Source organism: Drosophila serrata, unplaced genomic scaffold (genome assembly GCF_035046125.1).
Source record: "Drosophila serrata isolate PLE 108 unplaced genomic scaffold, ASM3504612v1 contig_291, whole genome shotgun sequence".
Taxonomy (NCBI): Eukaryota; Metazoa; Arthropoda; class Insecta; order Diptera; family Drosophilidae; genus Drosophila; species Drosophila serrata.
Window position 1 is genome coordinate 245210 of NW_028257189.1, and position 18914 is coordinate 264123.

Genomic DNA, 18914 nt, shown 5'->3' on the forward strand with positions numbered 1-18914 from the left:
GGCAGCCAGCTGATGCAAAGCATTTCCTGTCAAACATTCAAAACATATTGAAAGAAGAAACTTGAAAAGTTCTGAACCGTTTAAGCCCAAATTTTTACACAACATGCGTTGAGGTTCCAGCTCGGTTATTGTCTACTTTTAATGTTGATAGCTTATCTGCATTTGCGAATATATCACTTTTTTTCGCGTTTCCCCGTGCCCCTACTGCTGCGCCCTCTACAGGCAGCCAGCTGAATCAAAGCATTTCCTGTCAAACATTCAAAACATATTGAAATAAGGAATTGGAGATAAAAATTTTATTTTTTTGTTCAGACTCAGTAAGAAACGAAGTCATGCCACCCAAGAAGTCGAGTTTGGGTCGTCGTACTCGCAATGACGAAGAACGGGCCTCCATCCGAGAGACTGAGCGGCTGAGAGCAATGCAGATGCACAACGAGGAATCAGCAGAAAGATGAGCAGATAGGCTTGAGAGAAAACGATTGAGAGTTAGTCAGTCGCGTTCTGCAGCAATCGATTTGATTCACTCTCAAAATAATGAATGCGACAGGGCAAGGGTAGCTGAAGCGCGTTTACAGCTTTGCAGAAGATCAAAACCTGCAATACAATTGTCTTGCATTCAGATATAATCCAACTATTGATTACTGCTCGAATCGAATGTCGTTATTGGCCGGATTCATCAGGTCTGCATATACTGTCAGGTTCTCAAATTCAAAATCGAGCCAAAAGGATTGTGTTGCGCTTCCGGGAAAGTGGAATTGCCTCAACTTGAAGCACCACCAGAGCCTCTGCACTCTCTATTCGCTGGATCTACTGCAGAATCGAAGCATTTCCTGTCGAACATTAGGAAATACAACTTGCTTTCAATTCATGCCATCTTTTAAAATCAAAGGACAAATCTATCATAAAGCCGGTTCCCTGCTTCCGTTCCCAGACATCGAACACAAATTTCTTCTTCTTGGTGATGATGGAAATGAAGTAGATGTACGCTATCGAATCAATAGCTAAATACGCTGAAGAGGCACATTATTTCGCAGCTACAGAAACTTTTTCACGAACGGAACAATTTGGTGCGTTTATTCAAAACAGCAATCGATATGATGCCTTCGGATACCCATAAAATTGTCATTCATGCAGACAAAACGCATGCTGGAGAACATATCAGGAGATATAATGCTCCCACTATAGACGAAGTGGCAATTGTCATAGTCGGGGATCAGTTTCAACCTCGAGATATTGTTCTCAATCGACGAAAAGATTGATTGGTAAACGTCGCAGAAACTCACCGTTGTTACGATGCTTTGCAGTATCCACTAATCTTCTGGGATGGTGCCGATGGATACCATTTCAATGTGAAGATGGTAGATCCAGTCAATGGTGTAGAAACGAATAAGAAGTGCAGCGCGATGAACTTTTACTCATACAGGTTAATGGTTCGGAGGACCGAAGACAATCATATATTGAAATGTCGTCAGTTGTTTCATCAGTACATTGTATGATATGTATGCAAAAATTGAAACAGAACGTTTGCTGTTCCTCCGATTGAATCAGACGAAACTTCGGTCCGATGAATATATACATTTGCGGGATGCTGTGATGAATGACCGTAATACAACCAACGTTGGAAAGCTCACGATTTTGCCATCCTCATACATAGGTAGTCCACGCCACATGCAGGAATATGCTCAAGATGCCATGGCATATGTTCGTTGCCACGGCCGTCCAGACTTATTTATCACCTTCACATGCAATCCAGCTTGGGACGAGATAGTACAGCTGTTATTTCCTGGACAATCGTATAGGGATAGGCATGACATCACAGCCCGTGTTTTCAGACAAAAGCTCAAGTCACTGATGGATTTCATTGTGAAACATGGAGTTTTTGGATCTGTGCGGTGCTGGATGTATTCAGTAGAATGACAGAAAAAAGGATTGCCGAATGCGCACATACTGATTTGGCTGTATGATAAAATTACTTCAGATGAAATCGACGATGTTATATGCGCTGAGATTCCACGGAACATGAACATGAACATGAACATGATCCATAGCCCATGTGGTACCCTCAACCCATGTTCACCATGCATGGTAGACGGGAAGTGTTCCAAGCGATATCCTCGAGCATTTACAGCCAACACCGTAACAGGGGACGATGGATATCCTTAGTATAGGAGACGGTCAACTGAAGATGAAGGGACTTCGGCAAATTTAAACATGAGAATTGGTGATATTAAGGTAGACAATCGTTGGGTGGTTCCATACTCACCACTATTGTCAAAATCATACAAAGCGCACATCAACGTAGAATATTGCAATTCCGTGAAATCGATTAAATATAACTGCAAGTACGTGAATAAAGGCAGCGATATGGCAGTTTTTGGTGTTCAGGCAGAAAATGGTGACAGCAATGCAGTACGAGTTGTCGATGAAATCTCTCAATACCAGGCTGGAAGATACATAAGCAGCAACGAGGCTGCATGGCGAATTTTTTCGTTCCCAATTCATGAACGCTATCCAGCTGTAGTTCACTTGGCAGTCAATTTGGAGAATGGTCAACGTGTCTATTTCACAGAACTAAATGTGCAAGAAAGAGTCCTGAATCCGCCTACGAAAACTCTGACTGCCTTCTTCACCTTATGCCAGGAAGATGCTTTTGCCATAACCTTGATGTATTCAGAAGTGCCCTCTTAACCACAATATGCCACAGAGAAACGTGGCTGTACCCTGCTAGTGTAAGAATAATTTCGTTTAATACCACAAAATTCCAAATTACAATCATCTATTACTATATATCTCTCTGGGAGGTAAACGTAAATATTTTCGACCTCCAACTTATCGTTGGAGCCAAATTTCCCTTTCGACTTTACAGCTGATAGGATCTTATACCCTTTACTTCAGGGTAGAGTATTAAATTTAAGCTTACTTTTAATTTTGCAAGCATAAGAGGGTTCTCCTCAATGTCCCTCATAAGATCATCCAAATCCTGTTGGATCACAGCGACAGGTAAATTGGATATCGAATTGATGCTGCTGGTGTTGCTGGTGCTGGCGCTGACTGCTGACAGCGAATACTGTCGAGATGATCTACCTGTGGGTGTGGAATGGAAACACCAAATCCGTACAGAAGCCCATAAGTTTTTCGCAACCCGACCTGTGGATGAAAAAATTTATCAGATTTTGGATGGATTCAAGGGACTAATCCTCCAATATATGTTCGTGAATGAGGGGGCTGAAGTCAGAAATCTAAATGAATTCCTTAGTAACGCAGCCCTCGCATTGATCCCTCATATTGATCGGGTGATGACCTTCCACCTTTGCTCGAAAATCAATTTTGAATTGTTTGGAGAGTATATGCTAATAAAAGAGCATGAGACTCGCTTGGAAACGAAGTCATTTCAAAGTAAATTTACGTTAATTACAACAGCATCCAATTTTATGGCATACTTCAATTTCCATTAAGAGAAAATTGAAACAAAAATGAGCGAGTTCCAGGAGAGGGATAGCGGATGCACTTTAACCCGCATAATCAGAGTTGAATTAAATATGTTTAAATGCAACGCGATAAAGGGATCCGGACACTTTGTACTGTCAAAAAATCTTGAAAAAAGAAATGCAGTAATTAATGTACAAAACAATAATGAATATTGTTTTAAATGGGCAATTTTATTCCACTTTTCAAAAAGTGAAAAGCCCCAACGATGCTCCACATATAAAGTGGACATTTCAGCAGATGTTATCTGCGTTGTACCATCACTTAAACTAAATTTCACTGGTTTAAGTTTTCCAGTGGTGTTAAATGATGTTAAAATGTTCACGGCGCAATATCCATGCATTAGCATAAATGTGTTTGGATTCAATGAAGATAATAATAAAGTGATTTATTCTGACGCAGTGGAAAAGGAGTTCCACATCAATTTATTATTTGTGGATGGTCCAACTGTAAACATACCAGGACATTACGTATGGATAAAAAATGTGTCAAGGTTAGTACAAAAAATAAATAAATAAATAAATAAAAAAAAAAAAAAATTAAAAGTGTAAAAAAAAATTTAAATTTAATTTTAAAATGTATATTCTTATTAAATTTTTAGTTTTATGTTATATACTACTATCATTTCAAATGGGAAAGCAGAGGATAATGCGCTTCTTCTGCAACATATGCTTAAGATATTTATCGAGCGATGAAAGGGCTGAAAAGCATGCTCAAATGCTACAAATCTTACATTTAACAAGAAAGGAAGCTAACTTCGGCACGCCGAAGTTTATATACCCTTGCAGATAGAACTTCTATGAATAGGAATCAATACAATATAAATTATATATATTTCATTTCATTCACCTATACATATTATATTTGCAGTTTTACATTCACTGATTTGCATTTTTCCTCCACATCAAACGATCGTTTGTATGGCACCTATATTATATAGTCGTCCGATTTTCATGAAATTTGCCACAAAATTTAAGACTTATATAAAATGGCTATACACTTGGCCCTCGCTTAACACGAACTCTTTTAGCACTAACTCGGTCTTACACGGTTGCAAATTTGCACCCATTCCCCCTTTAACACGCTAAGAACCTCGTTCTTACACGATTGCAAAATATCGAGATGTATTTTTTTTACTGCGTTTATCGCGTTAGTGCCTGTGTCATACGCATGGGTTACTTGTCGAAAAAGGGAAATCCCACATATAATCTGTCAGATGTACGCGTGTTGTAGTAGGTGCAAAAATCTTGAGCTTTGCAGACGCGTAAATAAAAAGTCAAAGATTTTGTGGTAAGTACAGCTTGATTAAATCAAAGTGAATACACAATGAAAATAAATTAGTTTCAGCTTTTACAATGGCAGAAAAAAGGAACAGGGCTCTTTTAAAACGAAAAGTCATTTCTATAGAAACAAAAATACAAATTCTAAACCGTTTAGACAATGGGCAAACTGCCACGGATATTGCAAGAAGCCTTGATTTAAATGAGGCAACAGTTCGCACTATCAAAAGGAATGAAACTGAAATACGACGTGCAGGAAGCCTTGGGTTATCTATCTCTACAAAATTTACCAGTAGAACACGTGCACCAATTTTAGAGAAAATGGAAAGAGCACTTAGCATTTGGATTGACGACAGCTACGAAAAAAAGATCCCTTTAAGTCAGCGGATCATTCAAGAAAAGGCACTCAGGATTTATGGACTGCTCGAGCGAAATGGAGAGCCGTCTTCCAGCATAGATTTTGTTGCTAGTAATGGATGGTTCGACAAATTTAAAAAAAGGTTCTCCATTCATAGCCTCAAATTTAAGGGCGAAGCGGCATCGGCCGATGATGAGCTGCTACCACATACCCAGAAGAAATTCAGAGGTTCATTAAAGAAGAGGAATTCCTGCCCGACCAAGTTTTTAATGCGGATGAAACTGGACTTTGCTGGAAAAAAATGCCAAGTCGAACTTTTTTATCAAAGAATGAAAAAGTAGCTCCCGGCTTTAAGGCACAAAAAGATCGTTTTACACTTTTGCTGTGTAGTAATGCATCAGGCGACTTTCAAGTAAAGCCAATGCTTATTTATAACTCTTTCAATCCCCGTGCGTTTAAAGGGATAGACAAGAGCAAATTACCTGTTTACTGGAAAGCAAACTCCAAAGCTAGGGTAACTGCAGAATTATTTAAAGACTGGTTCTTGAATTGTTTTGTACATGAGGTTGAAAAATATTTAAAACAAGAAAGGAAGCTAACTTCGGCACGCCGAAGTTTATATACCCTTGCAGATAGAAATTCTATGACTAGGAATCCATACCATATAAATTAAATATATTTGTGTTAAAAAACAATGAAGTAATACCTGCTTTCATTTCATTCACCTATACATATTATATTTGCAGTTTTACATTCACAGATTTGCATTTTTCCTCTTCATCAAACGATCGTTTGTATGGCACCTATATGATATAGTCGTCCGATTTTTATGAAATTTGCCACAAAATTTAAGACTAATATAAAATGGCTACACCTCAAGTTTGATGAAAATCTGTTGAAAACTGAAAAAGTTATAATTTTTAATTTTATTAATTTCTCGATCGTTCCTATGGGAGCTATATGATATAGTAGCCCGATTTTCATAAAATTTTATACAAAATTGTAGAGTATAGTAAAATGGCTATATCTCAAATTTGATCCAATTCTATTGAAAACTGAAAATGTTAAAATTTTTTTTGTAAAAATTTTCCGATCATTCCTATGGCAGCTATATGATATAGTCGTCCGATCCGGCCCGTTCCGACATATATACGAGTGAGAGTATATAGAAGGCTAACTACAAAGTTTCATTCAGATAGCTTCAAAACTGAGAGACTAGTTTGCGTAGAAACGGACAGACGGACAGACGGACAGACGGACAGACGGACATGGCTAGATCGACTCGGCTGTTGATCCTGATCAAGAATATATATACTTTATATGGTCGGAGGTGCCTCCTTCACTGCGTTGCAAACTTCTGACTGAAATTATAATACCCTGCAAGGGTATAAAAAAGAATTTACATTTTAAAGCACTATTATTATTGGACAATGCCCCAGGACATCCAAAAGATTTAACCCATCCGAATGTCAAAATAAAATTTCTTCCACCTAATACAACATCACTTCTGCAGCCAATGGATCAGGGTATAATTTACACTTTCAAGACATACTACATCAGGCGCTCTATACGCTGGATTTTGGATACAACTGAAACTGACTCCATCGATGTAACCAGTGCTTGGAAGAAATTTTCTATTAAAGATAGCCTTGAGTTGGTAAACTTGTCTTTAAAAGAAATAAAGGTGTCAACATTAAATAGATGCTGGAGGAAATTATGGCCAGAGGTTGTTAGAAGCAATGAAATAGAAGTGCCAAACGTGGATTCCAGGATATATTGGACCTTGCTCACTTGATTGAAGGTGAAGGTTTCGACGACATGGCAAATTATGATTTGCAAGAGTTGTTTGTAGATAATGAAATCGATGACGAATCATTGCTTGAGATTGCTGTGAATGAAGCAAACAATTCGAAATCAGATGACAGCAGCTCTGAAGAAACCGTTCCTAGTTTAACAATAGAAAAGCCCCAAGAAGGATTCGCATATGCTAGCAACTTAGAATCGTGCTTTATAAATGCAGATCCGGTCATCGAACGACGACTTAAGTTTAAGAACGATTTGGAAAAAATACTTATGCCTTATTAGGAGTGCTATAAAGAAGCATTAAAGGTTACAAAACAGTCGAAAATGACTGATTTTTTTTTATGAAGAGCCATTAAAAAAGAAAACATGCTAAAATAAACTGGCTTAAACAATGAATGATATTAATAGAATGAAATGATCTCCTTTGTTTTTACCATTTTTAAGTTTAATTATTATTATTAATTAATTATTAATTACATGAAGCCACTTTTTTAGTTAAATATTAACTTTTAATTTGTAAAATAAAATTTTAATAAAAACCGACCAAATTTGAACAATCAAAAATTTTAATTGCTGCCAGTTTTGAATTTTGAGAACGTAACCCCTTATTTTGTACTGAATCCATGTTTCGCTTAACACGATTTCGCTTAACACGACATTTTCTAGGAACGTAACCCCCGTGTTAAGCGAGGGCCAAGTGTATATCACAGTGGTTCTTGACTCGTGCTTTATGCACGGTCTGTGGCTAAGGGATGCGAATCCGTCGTTCCCACGGGAGCAATTTCCATCTTTTTGCGGACCAAGCCTCCCGTCCTGACTGGGAAACTAATTACAAATAAAAACCACGAATATCCTACGCCTTGGTCACCAGTCCCCGGTCCTCGGTGCAGTTGCAGACCGTAACATAGGCCTCGCAAGCCACCGATTGCGAGGGCTGGATGACCTAGGACGTGGCCTTTCGAGACGTTGTCATCCCGCTATTCTTTTATTTTTTTTAGATTTGGGAGCCATATTGTAACGGAACTGCCTTTCTTTGGGCAACGCCGGGCTAGCTCAGGGTGCCCAGGGCTGGGTCCGACCCAATGCCCGCACAATTGAATATACCGGACGTCTCAGACTAAACTACAAGTGTCATCACTAACAATACAAAAAGGTTAACAAACAACGAAAATTAAGCTGCTGGGTTGAATTTGTGGCTTGGCTGGTTCCGCCACGACGCGCCCACCCATCCAGTGATGCCTTCTCCACCTTTCGGGGCATCATCCATCTCCGGCACGCCGGAGCTTACTCCAGGCGGTCTAGCGACTGGCCCATCTCCCCCCAGGTAAACTTACTCCATTTTCATTTTTAATCTTTTACTGGCTATTAATTATAAATTTTTGGCATCTTACATCCAACAGATTTGTAAATATGGTTTTAGGCGCCAACTCGTCCACGGCGAGAACGTGGCCTCAGCCAGGGATGCGCTTGCACCAAGGCTGCCCTTTTGTTGGGGACCGACAACGTTGGCGGAGGAGAAGCTTTCGGCCACAATTTGGCCACGATTGGCTACCAAGAAATTTCCCCTCTTTCACCTACTATCCCTGCTGGAGCTCCATGAGAAATAGCCTAGGGTCGGGGTTCAAACAAAACTGAGAGCTTCTTAATGGCTTCTTCCCCGTTCCCCTATTGGTCGCAGTGCATAGGTTGCACCAATCCCGGACCCAGGATACGATCAATCCGGAGGGCGAGACGAATACACTAATACCTTACATCTAACTCTTACTAACAATAACACTAATGTCTTACACCTAACAACAACTAACAATAACACTAATGTCTTACACCTAACAACAACTTAAAATTTTTTTTCCTTCTTTTATATATCCCAGTTTCGCCTGGTTTGGCGCCGGGTGGTAAGGGCTGCCCGCAGGTCGGCGGCAGCTGTCTGGGCAGAAATTACTACGCAATTCGCCCCCTATTTCGTCCCGTCTGGAACGGACTCACCGGATCTGGGGTAGTCTTTGGGCTGCGGCGGCGGCGACGGCTCCGAAGTTGGCTCCGGCCGGCGGACTTGGCCGCGCCGGTCACCCTGGTCGGTGGTTGTTGGTAGCGGCAGCTCTGGCCGGTGGTTGTTGAATGCGGCAGGGGCGGCGACGGCTCCGAAGCTGGCTCCGGCCGGCGGACTTGGCTGCGCCGGTCATCCTGGCCAGTGGTTGTTGGTAGCGGCAGCTCTGGCCGGTGGTTGGTGGTTGCGGCAGGGGCGGCGACGACTCCGACACTTACGTGGGCCGGCGGACTTGGCTTGCGGCGGCGGCGACGACTCCGACACTTGCGTGGGCCAGCGGACTTGGCTTGCGGCGGCGGCGACACGGTCCGACACTTGCGTGGGCCGGCGGACTTGGCTTGCGGCGGCGGCGACGCGGTGCCCAGCAGCTCGGGCGACGGCTCTGGGAAAACGGCTCTGAGGCGACGGCTTAGAAAAACGGCATTGGGTGGCGATCGGTCACGTCTCAAACTTCTTTCCGGGATCACGTTTTTTTTTCTTTCTGAAGTTAACCGTCGAAAATCACGCACCACGTTATCTATCCAGTTTTTTTCCCCCGGTGTTTTTCCGCTCGCACCTCCCTTTATACCGCGGTTCCTTTCCTCTGTTCCAGACTCCAGCCGTTACTTTTCCATCGCCCTTGCTGAGAGAAAGGGCAAGAACCCTTTCTCTTAGGCACTTCGAACTTCCCGGTTCGCTCATTTTTCCTCGCCCCCCTCCTGGTCCTTCCAATCACACCTATCCCTATCGATATATCGATAGTCCTTCAGCCCGTTCCCACCCGAAATGCAACAAAATTTAATTTTGTCTAATAATCTTTTATTATCGGCCAATACTTATGGTTACACTCATTATCTTATAGCTAGGCTAGCTGGGCTAGGATAGGCGGGTTTTTACAAAATTTTTAGGAATTGTTGTTGTCGTTGTGTTCCTTAGACAAAATCAAAGGTTTCCAAAAGGTTTTAAAACTATTGTCATATATTTATTATCTACTTTGTAGCTATACTACGATTCCGATTGATTTTTTAAATTTTAAGTATAATTAAATCTAGATAAATAAGTTTTTGAACTTGTAAACCAATTTGAAAATACAAATACATATAAAATCATTATGGCACCATCCGTTTTAAATCAATTTATTTTGACCTTTCACCGTCTGAATCAGTTCGAATCCAAATTCTGTATCCATTCTATCTCAGTATACGTACAAAATGCATCTTGACCAAGTCCGAGCGCTATGGTATAAGATCGAGAAAGAGTAAGAAGCGTGTTCAGAGGGAATTTCAGTTGATTTTGAATGCGCGGCAGAAATGCCTACGTAGCTACAACTTAGTTCTTTCCTAACAGAGCGTCATAAAACTATAGAGTCCATTGATTATATTCAACCTACTACGATCAGCCTTCACGCCAAAAGGGCAGTTTTAGGTTTTAGTTTCATGTTGTTAGTTATATTTCACATTTCTACCAATAAAGACCCTACGCATGTCGCGTAATACCCCGAAATAGTTCCCGTGTTTTCATTATCGAGTGCATCGACAATTAGAGCGGTCCGAAATAGTTTCCGTGTTTTCATTATCATGTGCATCGACAATTAGAATCGTCCGCCTCCAATAAACAATTGTTATAAAGAAGCTAAGAGCAAAAACACTATACAAAAAATGAAGGAAAATAAAACGGACCACATACTATTTCTTATTAAATAAAAACACATAAAAAACATAAAAGGAAGCTTACTTTGTCACGCTGAAGTTTATATACCCTTGCAGATAGAACTTCAATCACTAGGAATTAATGCAATATAAATTATATATATTTATATAAAAAAAAATGAAGTAATGCCTGCTTTCAATTCACTCACCTATATGTACATTACATTTACAGTTTTACATTATTTAAGGATCGTTTGTATGGCAGCCTGTTTTTCATAAAAATAAAATTTGATAAAAATTTATTGAAAATTTAAAAAAGTTATGATATACTAGCTGTACCCTGCCACGTTTCTCTGTGGCATATTATGGTTAAGAGGGCACTTCTAAATACATCAAGGTTATGGCAAAATCATCTTTCTGGCATAAGGTGAAGAAGGCAGTCAGAGTTGTCGCTGGCGGATTCAGGACTCTTTCTTGCACATTTCTTTCTGTGAAATAGACACGTTGACCATTCTCCAAATGGACCGCCAAGTGAACTAAATCTGGATAGCGTTCATGAATGGGGAACGAAAAAATTCTCCATGCAGCCTCGTTGCTGCTTATGTATCTTCCAGCCTGGTATTGAGATATTTCATCGACAACTCGTACTGCATTGTTGTCACCATTTTCTGCCCGAACACCAAAAACTGCCATATCGCTGCCTTTATTCACGTACTTGCAGATATATTTAATCGATTTCACGGAATTGCAATATTCTACGTTGATGTGCGCTTTGTATGATTCTGACAATAGTGGTGAGTATAGAACCACCCAACGATTGTCTACCTCAATATCACCAATTCTCATGTTTAAATTTGCAGTTGACCGTCTCCTATACAGAGGATATCCATCGTCCCCTGTTACGGTGTTGGCTGTAAATGCTCGAGGATATCGCTTGGAACACTTCCCGTCTACCATGCATGGTGAACATGGGTTGAGGCTACCACATGGGCCATGGATCATGTTCTTGATGACAACTTCATGCATATCCTTATCAACCTCGGCCCATGGAGTCTCAGCGCATATAACATCGTCGATTTCATCTGGAGTAATTTTATCATACAGCCAAATCAGTATGTGCGCATGCGGCAATCCTCTCTTCTGCCATTCTACTGAATACATCCAGCACCGCACAGATCCAAAAACTCCATGTTTCACAATGAAATCCATCAGTGACTTGAGCTTTTGTCTGAAAACACGGGCTGTGATGTCATGCCTATCCCTATACGATTGTCCAGGAAATAACAGCTGTACTATCTCGTCCCAAGCTGGATTGCATGTGAAGGTGATAAATAAGTCTGGACGGCCGTGGCAACGAACATATGCCATGGCATCTTGAGCATATTCCTGCATGTGGCGTGGACTACCTATGTATGAGGATGGCAAAATCGTGAGCTTTCCAACGTTGGTTGTATTACGGTCATTCATCACAGCATCCCGCAAATGTATATATTTATCGGACCGAAGTTTCGTCTGATTCAATCGGAGGAACAGCAAACGTTCTGTTTCAATTTTTGCATACATATCGACAATGTACTGATGAAACAACTGACGACATTTCAATATATGATTGCAATCGGTCCTCCGAACCATTAACCTGTATGAGTAAAAGTTCATCGCGCTGCACTTTTTATTCGGTTCTACACCATTGACTGGATCTACCATCTTCACATTGAAATGGTATCCATCGGCACCATCCCAGAAGATTAGTGGATACTGCAAAGCATCGTAACAACGGTGAGTTTCTGCGACGTTTACCAATCGATCTTTTCGTCGATTGAGAACAATATCTCGAGGTTGAAACTGATCCCCGACTATGACAATTGCCACTTCGTCTATAGTGGGAGCATTATATCTCCTGATATGTTCTCCAGCAGGCGTTTTGTCTGCATGAATGACAATTTTATGGGTATCCGAAGGCATCATATCGATTGCTGTTTTGAATAAACGCACCAAATTGTTCCGTTCGTGAAAAAGTTTCTGTAGCTGCGAAATAATGTGCCTCTTCAGCGTATTTAGCTATTGATTCGATAGCGTACATCTACTTCATTTCCATCATCACCAAGAAGAAAAAATTTGTGTTCGATGTCTGGGAACGGAAGCAGGGAACCGGCTTTATGATAGATTTGTCCTTTGATTTTAAAAGATGGCATGAATTGTGCAGTTATAATTTCCGCACCAAATGACGTCATTTGAAAGCAAGTTGTATTTCCTAATGTTCGACAGGAAATGCTTCGATTCTGCAGTAGATCCAGCGAATAGAGAGTGCAGAGGCTCTGGTGGTGCTTCAAGTTGAGGCAATTCCACTTTCCCGGAAGCGCAACACAATCCTTTTGGTTCGTTTTTGAATTTGAGAGCCTGACGGTATATGCAGACCTGATGCATTCGTCCAATAACGACATTCGATTCGAGCTGTAATCAATAGTTGGATTATATCTGAATGCAAGACGATTGTATTGCAGGTTTTGATCTTCTGCAAGCTGTAAACGCGCTTCAGCTACCCTTGCCCTGTCGCGTTCATTATTTTGAGAGTGAATCAAATCGATTGCTGCGGAACGCGACTGCCTAACTCTCAATCGTTTTCTCTCAAGCCTATCTTCTCGTCTTTCTGCTGATTCCTCGTTACTTACTTACTTACTGAACCTGAACAAAAAAATAAAATTTTTTTCTCCAATTCCTTATTTCAATTTTTTTTTTAATGTTTGACATTAAATGCTTTGATTCAGCTGGCTGCCTGTAGAGGGCGCAGAAGTAGGGGCACGGGGAAACGCGAAAAAAGTGATATATTCGCAAATGCAGATAAGCTATCAACATTAAAAGTAGACAATAACCGAGCTGGAACCTCAACGCATGTTGTCTAAAAATTTGGGCTTAAACGGTTCAGAACTTTTCAACTTTCTTCTTTCAATATGTTTTGAATGTTTGACAGGAAATGCTTTGATTCAGCTGGCTGCCTGTAGAGGGCGCAGCAGTAGGGGCACGGGGAAACGCTAAAAAAATTGATATATTTGCAACCGCAGATAAACTATCAACATAAAAAGTAGTCAGTAACCGAGCTGGAACCGCACCGCATGTTGTGTAAAAATTTGGGCTTAAACGGTTCAGAACTTTTCAAGTCTATGAAGGATGTAGACAGGAACAGAGCATTTTTATATATATAGATGTACTTCTTTTTTAATTTTTTTATCTTTCCCATGGTAGCTTTATGATATGATCGTTTGATCCGGCCCATTCCGACATATATACAAGTGAGAGTACATAGAAGACTAACTGAAAAGTTTCGTTCAGAAAGCTTAAAACTGAGAGACTGGTTTCCGTAGAAACAGACGGACATCGCTAAGTTGACTTGGCTGTTGATGCTGATCACTGATCTGCTGATCAGTAATGACTAAAATTATAATACCCAGCAAGGGTATACAAATAATCTGCACAGAAAACAAACTACGGAGGGCGGCAAAAACTATAAGAAAAGAAGAAGGTTCGAGGTCCCGACAACATTCCTGCAGAGGACAAATTGCTGAGAACAGACCTCAAATCGTCGTAGACTGTTAAATACGCGCATTACTAGACATTTTTATCTAGATACATATGTCTATCGAAACTTTTACTCCGGGTGACAAAAATGGTCGAGTACGCACAGCGAAAGTTGACATCAATTTTTTTTAGTACGAAATACCGAGTACGCTAGGCGAAAGTTGACATCAAAACAATGCGGATGCTTTTAATGGAAGTGACTCACACAATCATGCTGAACGGATGTGAGGTCTGGGTAGAAACTCTTGAGGCAGCCTGCAAAATAACGTCAGCAATAGTCATCGCAAGTGTGACTGGTAATCTTTTAACTAGTTGACAAAAGAGAGAACGAGATGTGGCAGACAGACGATTAACTAACTAACTGCGAGACGGGCGTCAGTCTTGTGGAATTCTCTTATGTGGTTTGTAGCCATATAGAGATGATTTTTGGCTGTTTGTAGCATTGCCAGTATTATGTCGACCGGACCCGAGCTTTTGTATTTCTCAAACGAATCTGCGTGAGATTATGAATTCTTTCGTAGTTTCCCTGGAAAGTAAGTGTCAACTAGTATTTCTAGTGACTCCTCTATTGAAGCTGTACCATCTGCTCTTTTAATTAGGGTAGAGCTTGTCTGCCCTTTGGTGCTTTGCTTATTTTCTACGTGTCCTTTATGCCTTCCAGTGACTCACAGTAGCTCTTATAGGAATCCTTCTTGGCTTCATATACTTATTTTGTGTATGCTTTTTGTGCTTCGTTGTATGGTTAATATTCCTTGGTTTCATAGCTTGTATTAAAGGACTTCGGCGCTCTTCACCTCATATCCCTCAGTTCCTTTGTCTTCCCCTAACTTCTTCCCAACTTTGGAAGCCTCCCGTGCTGTGTTGTCGTATTTCCCTTTTTACATATTGTAACTTTTTGACAAATAATATATCAAAAATTATATTATTAATATTATATTATCAAATATTATCAAAATAATATTATCAATCATTCGTTTCCGAGCTCCCCCAAAGCGTGTGCCTCGCGTTCGCATCGCACCTGATCAGAACGGTCGTCTTCAGTTCAGTAAGTCCCTTCTCCCTGGCGTGGACTAAGGATAGCCCAAGTTTCGCTAATCATAGCCATACTGAACGTCTTTTCAGACGTGAGTTTCTGTTAAATGTATTGGTTTTTTTTTAATATCCGAACTGAGATTTGAGAAGTTTGATAGACTTGATTGGTCTTAATATCCATTTTACTCTTAAAAAAAAAGCAAGACCAGTTCATGCAATAAAAATATTTATTAAACGGTCATTTTGTAATTGTAAGAAATAAAGGATATAACATTATTATAAATACAAGTAAATTTGTGTCAATGATACATTAATTCAATTGTCGCATTTTGTGTTATTCCAGACAACAATTTTCTAGTAAAGTTGCGCAGCTGTAAAGGATCCTCGGTATTAAAGTCATCCATTACAGATTGCATTTGCTCCTTGAGTCCATCGGCTATCGATGTTGTTATGCGGTCCTTAAACAAATTTGTGATTGGACTTAAAATAATGCCAGTCAGTTGTCTTATTAAACGATCTTGTTCCAATTGCACCTGGATGTTACTGTTGAAAAAAAACAATTGTTAATAAGCTTGAAACAGTGAAGGTTGAATAGATAATTAAAAAAAATTAAGCAAAAAGATGGCCAATTTACTGTTGAATTTTCAAAAGAAAGCGTGGAAGTATGAGAAACTGTTTTTGGTCCCAAGAGAACTGGATAATGCAGTTTTTGTAATCTTTTGCGTTCAGTACGGTAAATTTTGACAGAGCTGCTAACTTAATTTTTAAAGATTAAAATCAGATATGATATTATTAAGGCGTTTCAAATCTGTACTGTTAAAACAGAGCAGTTTTTTGGCTGGTCGATCAGATATACACTGTAATGCAATCTCAAAGTCACATAGAAAGTAGGATAATATAGGGATCTTCGGGTTAAGTTGGCGGCGCCACCCTAGCTAAACTGATTTTCGCCGGATCAGGGACAAAGCAAATATCACTAGAGATATCGGATTGTTAAACCAGCCCGTAATAAAGTCATATTGAATTTTAGTAGGAAAAGAATTTGTGGAATTATTTGGGGACTAGTTAGCCCAGGGATATTAAAATCACCTAGAACTACTTAATAGCAACAATCCAAAAAACTATAAGAAATCAATTGGGTTGCGTAAAGATGGTTAAAAATATCCGATTTGAATGTCGGAACATTTAATAAAAGTCGAACTACCATAGGCAGATAGCAACATTGACAGAAATTCAACAACATTGCATTCCTCGAAACTTTATAATTCCGACGTAAGTCCGGAGGAATCATTAAGAGGACACCACCCTTTCGCTTAAAAGGCGATCTATTCGGTGTACAGTACATACATCTGGGAAAACTTCGGAACTAAGAATCTTCGTCTTAAAATAGGTTTCTGTGAAAACGGTAACCTGATAAATAAATGGCAGATTGCATTTTCTGTAGTTTGATACGTAAACTGCTTGCATTCTGATAGGAAACACAAATTGAGTTTATGAGTATTTTAGAAAGTGAAAAATAGAAATAGTGGTGAAATTGTGATTGTGCCTTGGAAGATTTATTCCTCTTGTACCGCTTTTTCTTAAGTTTGGGATCCCCAACAACCCGTTTGCTCACCAAATGGAGGCTTTGCAGCAGTCTGGAGTCCCCTTCCACGAGCAGGGGATGGAGGTAAAAATCAGGAAGAGGAGGGTGGAGGTAGATACTAGTTTTTAAAAGCAAGAGATGAAAATTAAAATGAAAATTCTTTCTTACAAGTCCACTACGGTAAAACACATGCTTACTTGTCGTAAGGGCGCTGCGAAGTTGTGGAGTAGTCCGGTCTCCCATGTTGGCAATGGTGGTGACCTTCCGTAGAATAGAGGAATTTTTCGCTCGATTTTTGAAATTGTATGGGCTCACTTTATTTAAATTCTAGAGATAAACGCCTCCATGGCTTCTAACTTAGATATAATAATAATTTACATTTTCCTTAGCATTCTATAAAGGCTGTGCCGAGGGAGACTACTATTGAGTTTTCAAAATCTCGAGATCTTTTTAGAACACATTTGGTTTACCGGATATAACGACTTAGCAGTGAAGATTGGAACAAGGGAGGAGAGCTAAGATTTATAGTGCACCACTGACAGCTTAAACTAAATTGTGAAATAAGACACAATTAATACAAAGAATTTAATTACCGAAAAACACAAAATTAACTAGATCTTAAGAAATTTTCAATTTTGAAGAATTAAATTACTAAAATGGAAAAATTATGTATTTTAGAAGTATATATAATAAAAATATATATTTTGTTAAATTACGCCTAAATTATAAAAAAAAATCACGATCTTATAAAAAAAGTATATTCAATATTGAATCCAAAAGGAATGGTACTGAAGGGTTTACATATACATATTTCCAATACAGTCCACTCCAATGATATATGTCGACGATCGAATATTGTAATCGATAGGCGTAGTTAGTATATTAAGAATAATAACGTAAAAAATACTGATGGATTTTGAGCCTAAGAGTGAACGGGCATATTTTTATCGCTAAGTTAACCGCGAAAATTGAGCGTCTTATTGTCGTGCGAAAATTAGGAGGACACACTGCGGTAAGCGCGTGTGAGAGTTTTTTGAAGTGTAAAATTAAGGTTAAGTTAATTTTTCCGCAGAATAAGATACAGCGCTCACCCAGGAGGAGCGCCCGGCTGAATGGAGGGGAAGCCACCCCTATAACAACACGAGTGGATCAGCAACCAGTTAGTAGTGAAACAGAAACCTGGCCGCTGGTAGACATAACCACGGCAGCGGCTATATCTAGCCCAGCCACTACGGAGATTACATCAGCTCCCCAACATGGAAGCACTGCAGTCTCAACTGCGAACATCAATGCTAGAGAGGATCCCACGTTGGATCTCCTGGCGAGGATCGCAGCGCTGGAAAAGGAGCTGCAGCAGCTTAAATCCCTGGGAAGTGTGGGCACCGCCAATTGCGCGCCAGTCGCAGTTGGCGCGCACAGTGTAGCGTCAGGCCAGCCGCCATTTTGGAGCGGCCCGCCATTAGCGACATCGGTTGAGGAGACCTCATGTAACGGGGTCGGGTCGGCGCCCTATCATAGTGTCGGTGGGTACAGCGCGTTCTGCACGCTGCCGCCACCTTGCAGTGGGTCACCGTTCACAGCACAGCACTGCGCAGACGGCGCATGTGTTTACCCTACCGGATGTGAATACGCGCAACGTGGCATCAGTTTCGCCACTTGTCGGATCCCCCACTATATTGACGTCGAATGGAATTCAAGGAACATACGGGCCAAGAAAGCTCCCAGATCTGCCTATATTTAGAGGGCAGCCAGAGGAGTGGCCGATTTTCAGCTGTGCATTCACGGAGAGGACACGGGCGTATAACTGCACGGATTTGGAGAACAATCAAAGGTTGTTGAAGGCTCTAAAGGATGACGCTCGCGAGGCAGTGAAGTCGCTATTGATTCATCCAGGGAACGTCAGCGCCGTGATGGAGCAGCTGCGCTTCAGGTTTGGCCGACCGGAGCAGCTTATACGCAGTCAGCTGAACAATATCGTAGTGCAACCAATTTCGGAGCACAATCTAGCGAAGATTGTTCCCTTCGCTACCCGAGTGAGTAACCTCATGGCTTTCTTGCAGGCGGCAAACGCGGAGCAGCATCTGGGGAACCCATCTCTCATGGAGGAGCTTGTGGCCAAGCT

At 40.5% G+C, this 18914-nt stretch overlaps 3 protein-coding genes across 3 annotated transcripts in view; 1 reads left to right on the plus strand and 2 right to left on the minus strand.

Annotated features, from left to right (window-relative positions):
- Positions 1-8757, plus strand: part of LOC110184526 (ankyrin repeat and FYVE domain-containing protein 1-like) — a 189089-nt gene extending 180332 nt beyond the window's left edge. The window contains exons 6-7 of the mRNA XM_086836621.1: positions 7926-8251; positions 8328-8757. Coding sequence (XP_086692747.1) covers positions 7926-8025 — 100 coding nt within the window. The 3' untranslated portion in view covers positions 8026-8251; positions 8328-8757. The remainder of the gene's footprint in view (positions 1-7925; positions 8252-8327) is intronic.
- On the minus strand, positions 8314-10142 carry LOC147643136 (uncharacterized). The gene is made up of 3 exons (XM_086836638.1): positions 10107-10142; positions 8846-9567; positions 8314-8377 (listed from the first exon to the last, which is right to left on the minus strand). The coding sequence occupies exons 1-2, from the start codon at positions 10140-10142 to the stop codon at positions 8869-8871; spliced, it is 735 nt and encodes a 244-aa protein (XP_086692764.1). The 3' UTR covers positions 8314-8377; positions 8846-8868.
- A 5274-nt stretch (positions 10143-15416) lies between these two features.
- Positions 15417-17095, minus strand: LOC147643137 (uncharacterized). Its single transcript, XM_086836627.1, has 3 exons — positions 16990-17095; positions 16823-16910; positions 15417-15750 (listed from the first exon to the last, which is right to left on the minus strand). Exons 1-3 carry the CDS (start codon positions 17033-17035, stop codon positions 15507-15509), a joined length of 378 nt encoding a protein of 125 aa, XP_086692753.1. The 5' UTR covers positions 17036-17095; the 3' UTR covers positions 15417-15506.
- Positions 17096-18914: the final 1819 nt, after the last annotated feature.

Bases quoted from the DNA above. Each gene is read 5' to 3' on its own strand.
- LOC147643136 (XM_086836638.1), bottom strand. From the start codon at position 10,142: ATGGATACAGAATTTGGATTCGAACTGATTCAGACG. The intron at 9,568-10,106 runs GTGAAAGGTCAA...TAACGGCTGGAG, and splicing joins GATTCGAACTGATTCAGACG to TCTGGAACAGAGGAAAGGAA.
- LOC147643137 (XM_086836627.1), bottom strand. From the start codon at position 17,035: ATGGGAGACCGGACTACTCCACAACTTCGCAGCGCCCTTACGACAA. The intron at 16,911-16,989 runs GTAAGCATGTGT...TTTAAAAACTAG, and splicing joins TCGCAGCGCCCTTACGACAA to TATCTACCTCCACCCTCCTC. The intron at 15,751-16,822 runs GTGAGCAAACGG...TTTTTTCAACAG, and splicing joins TGCTGCAAAGCCTCCATTTG to TAACATCCAGGTGCAATTGG.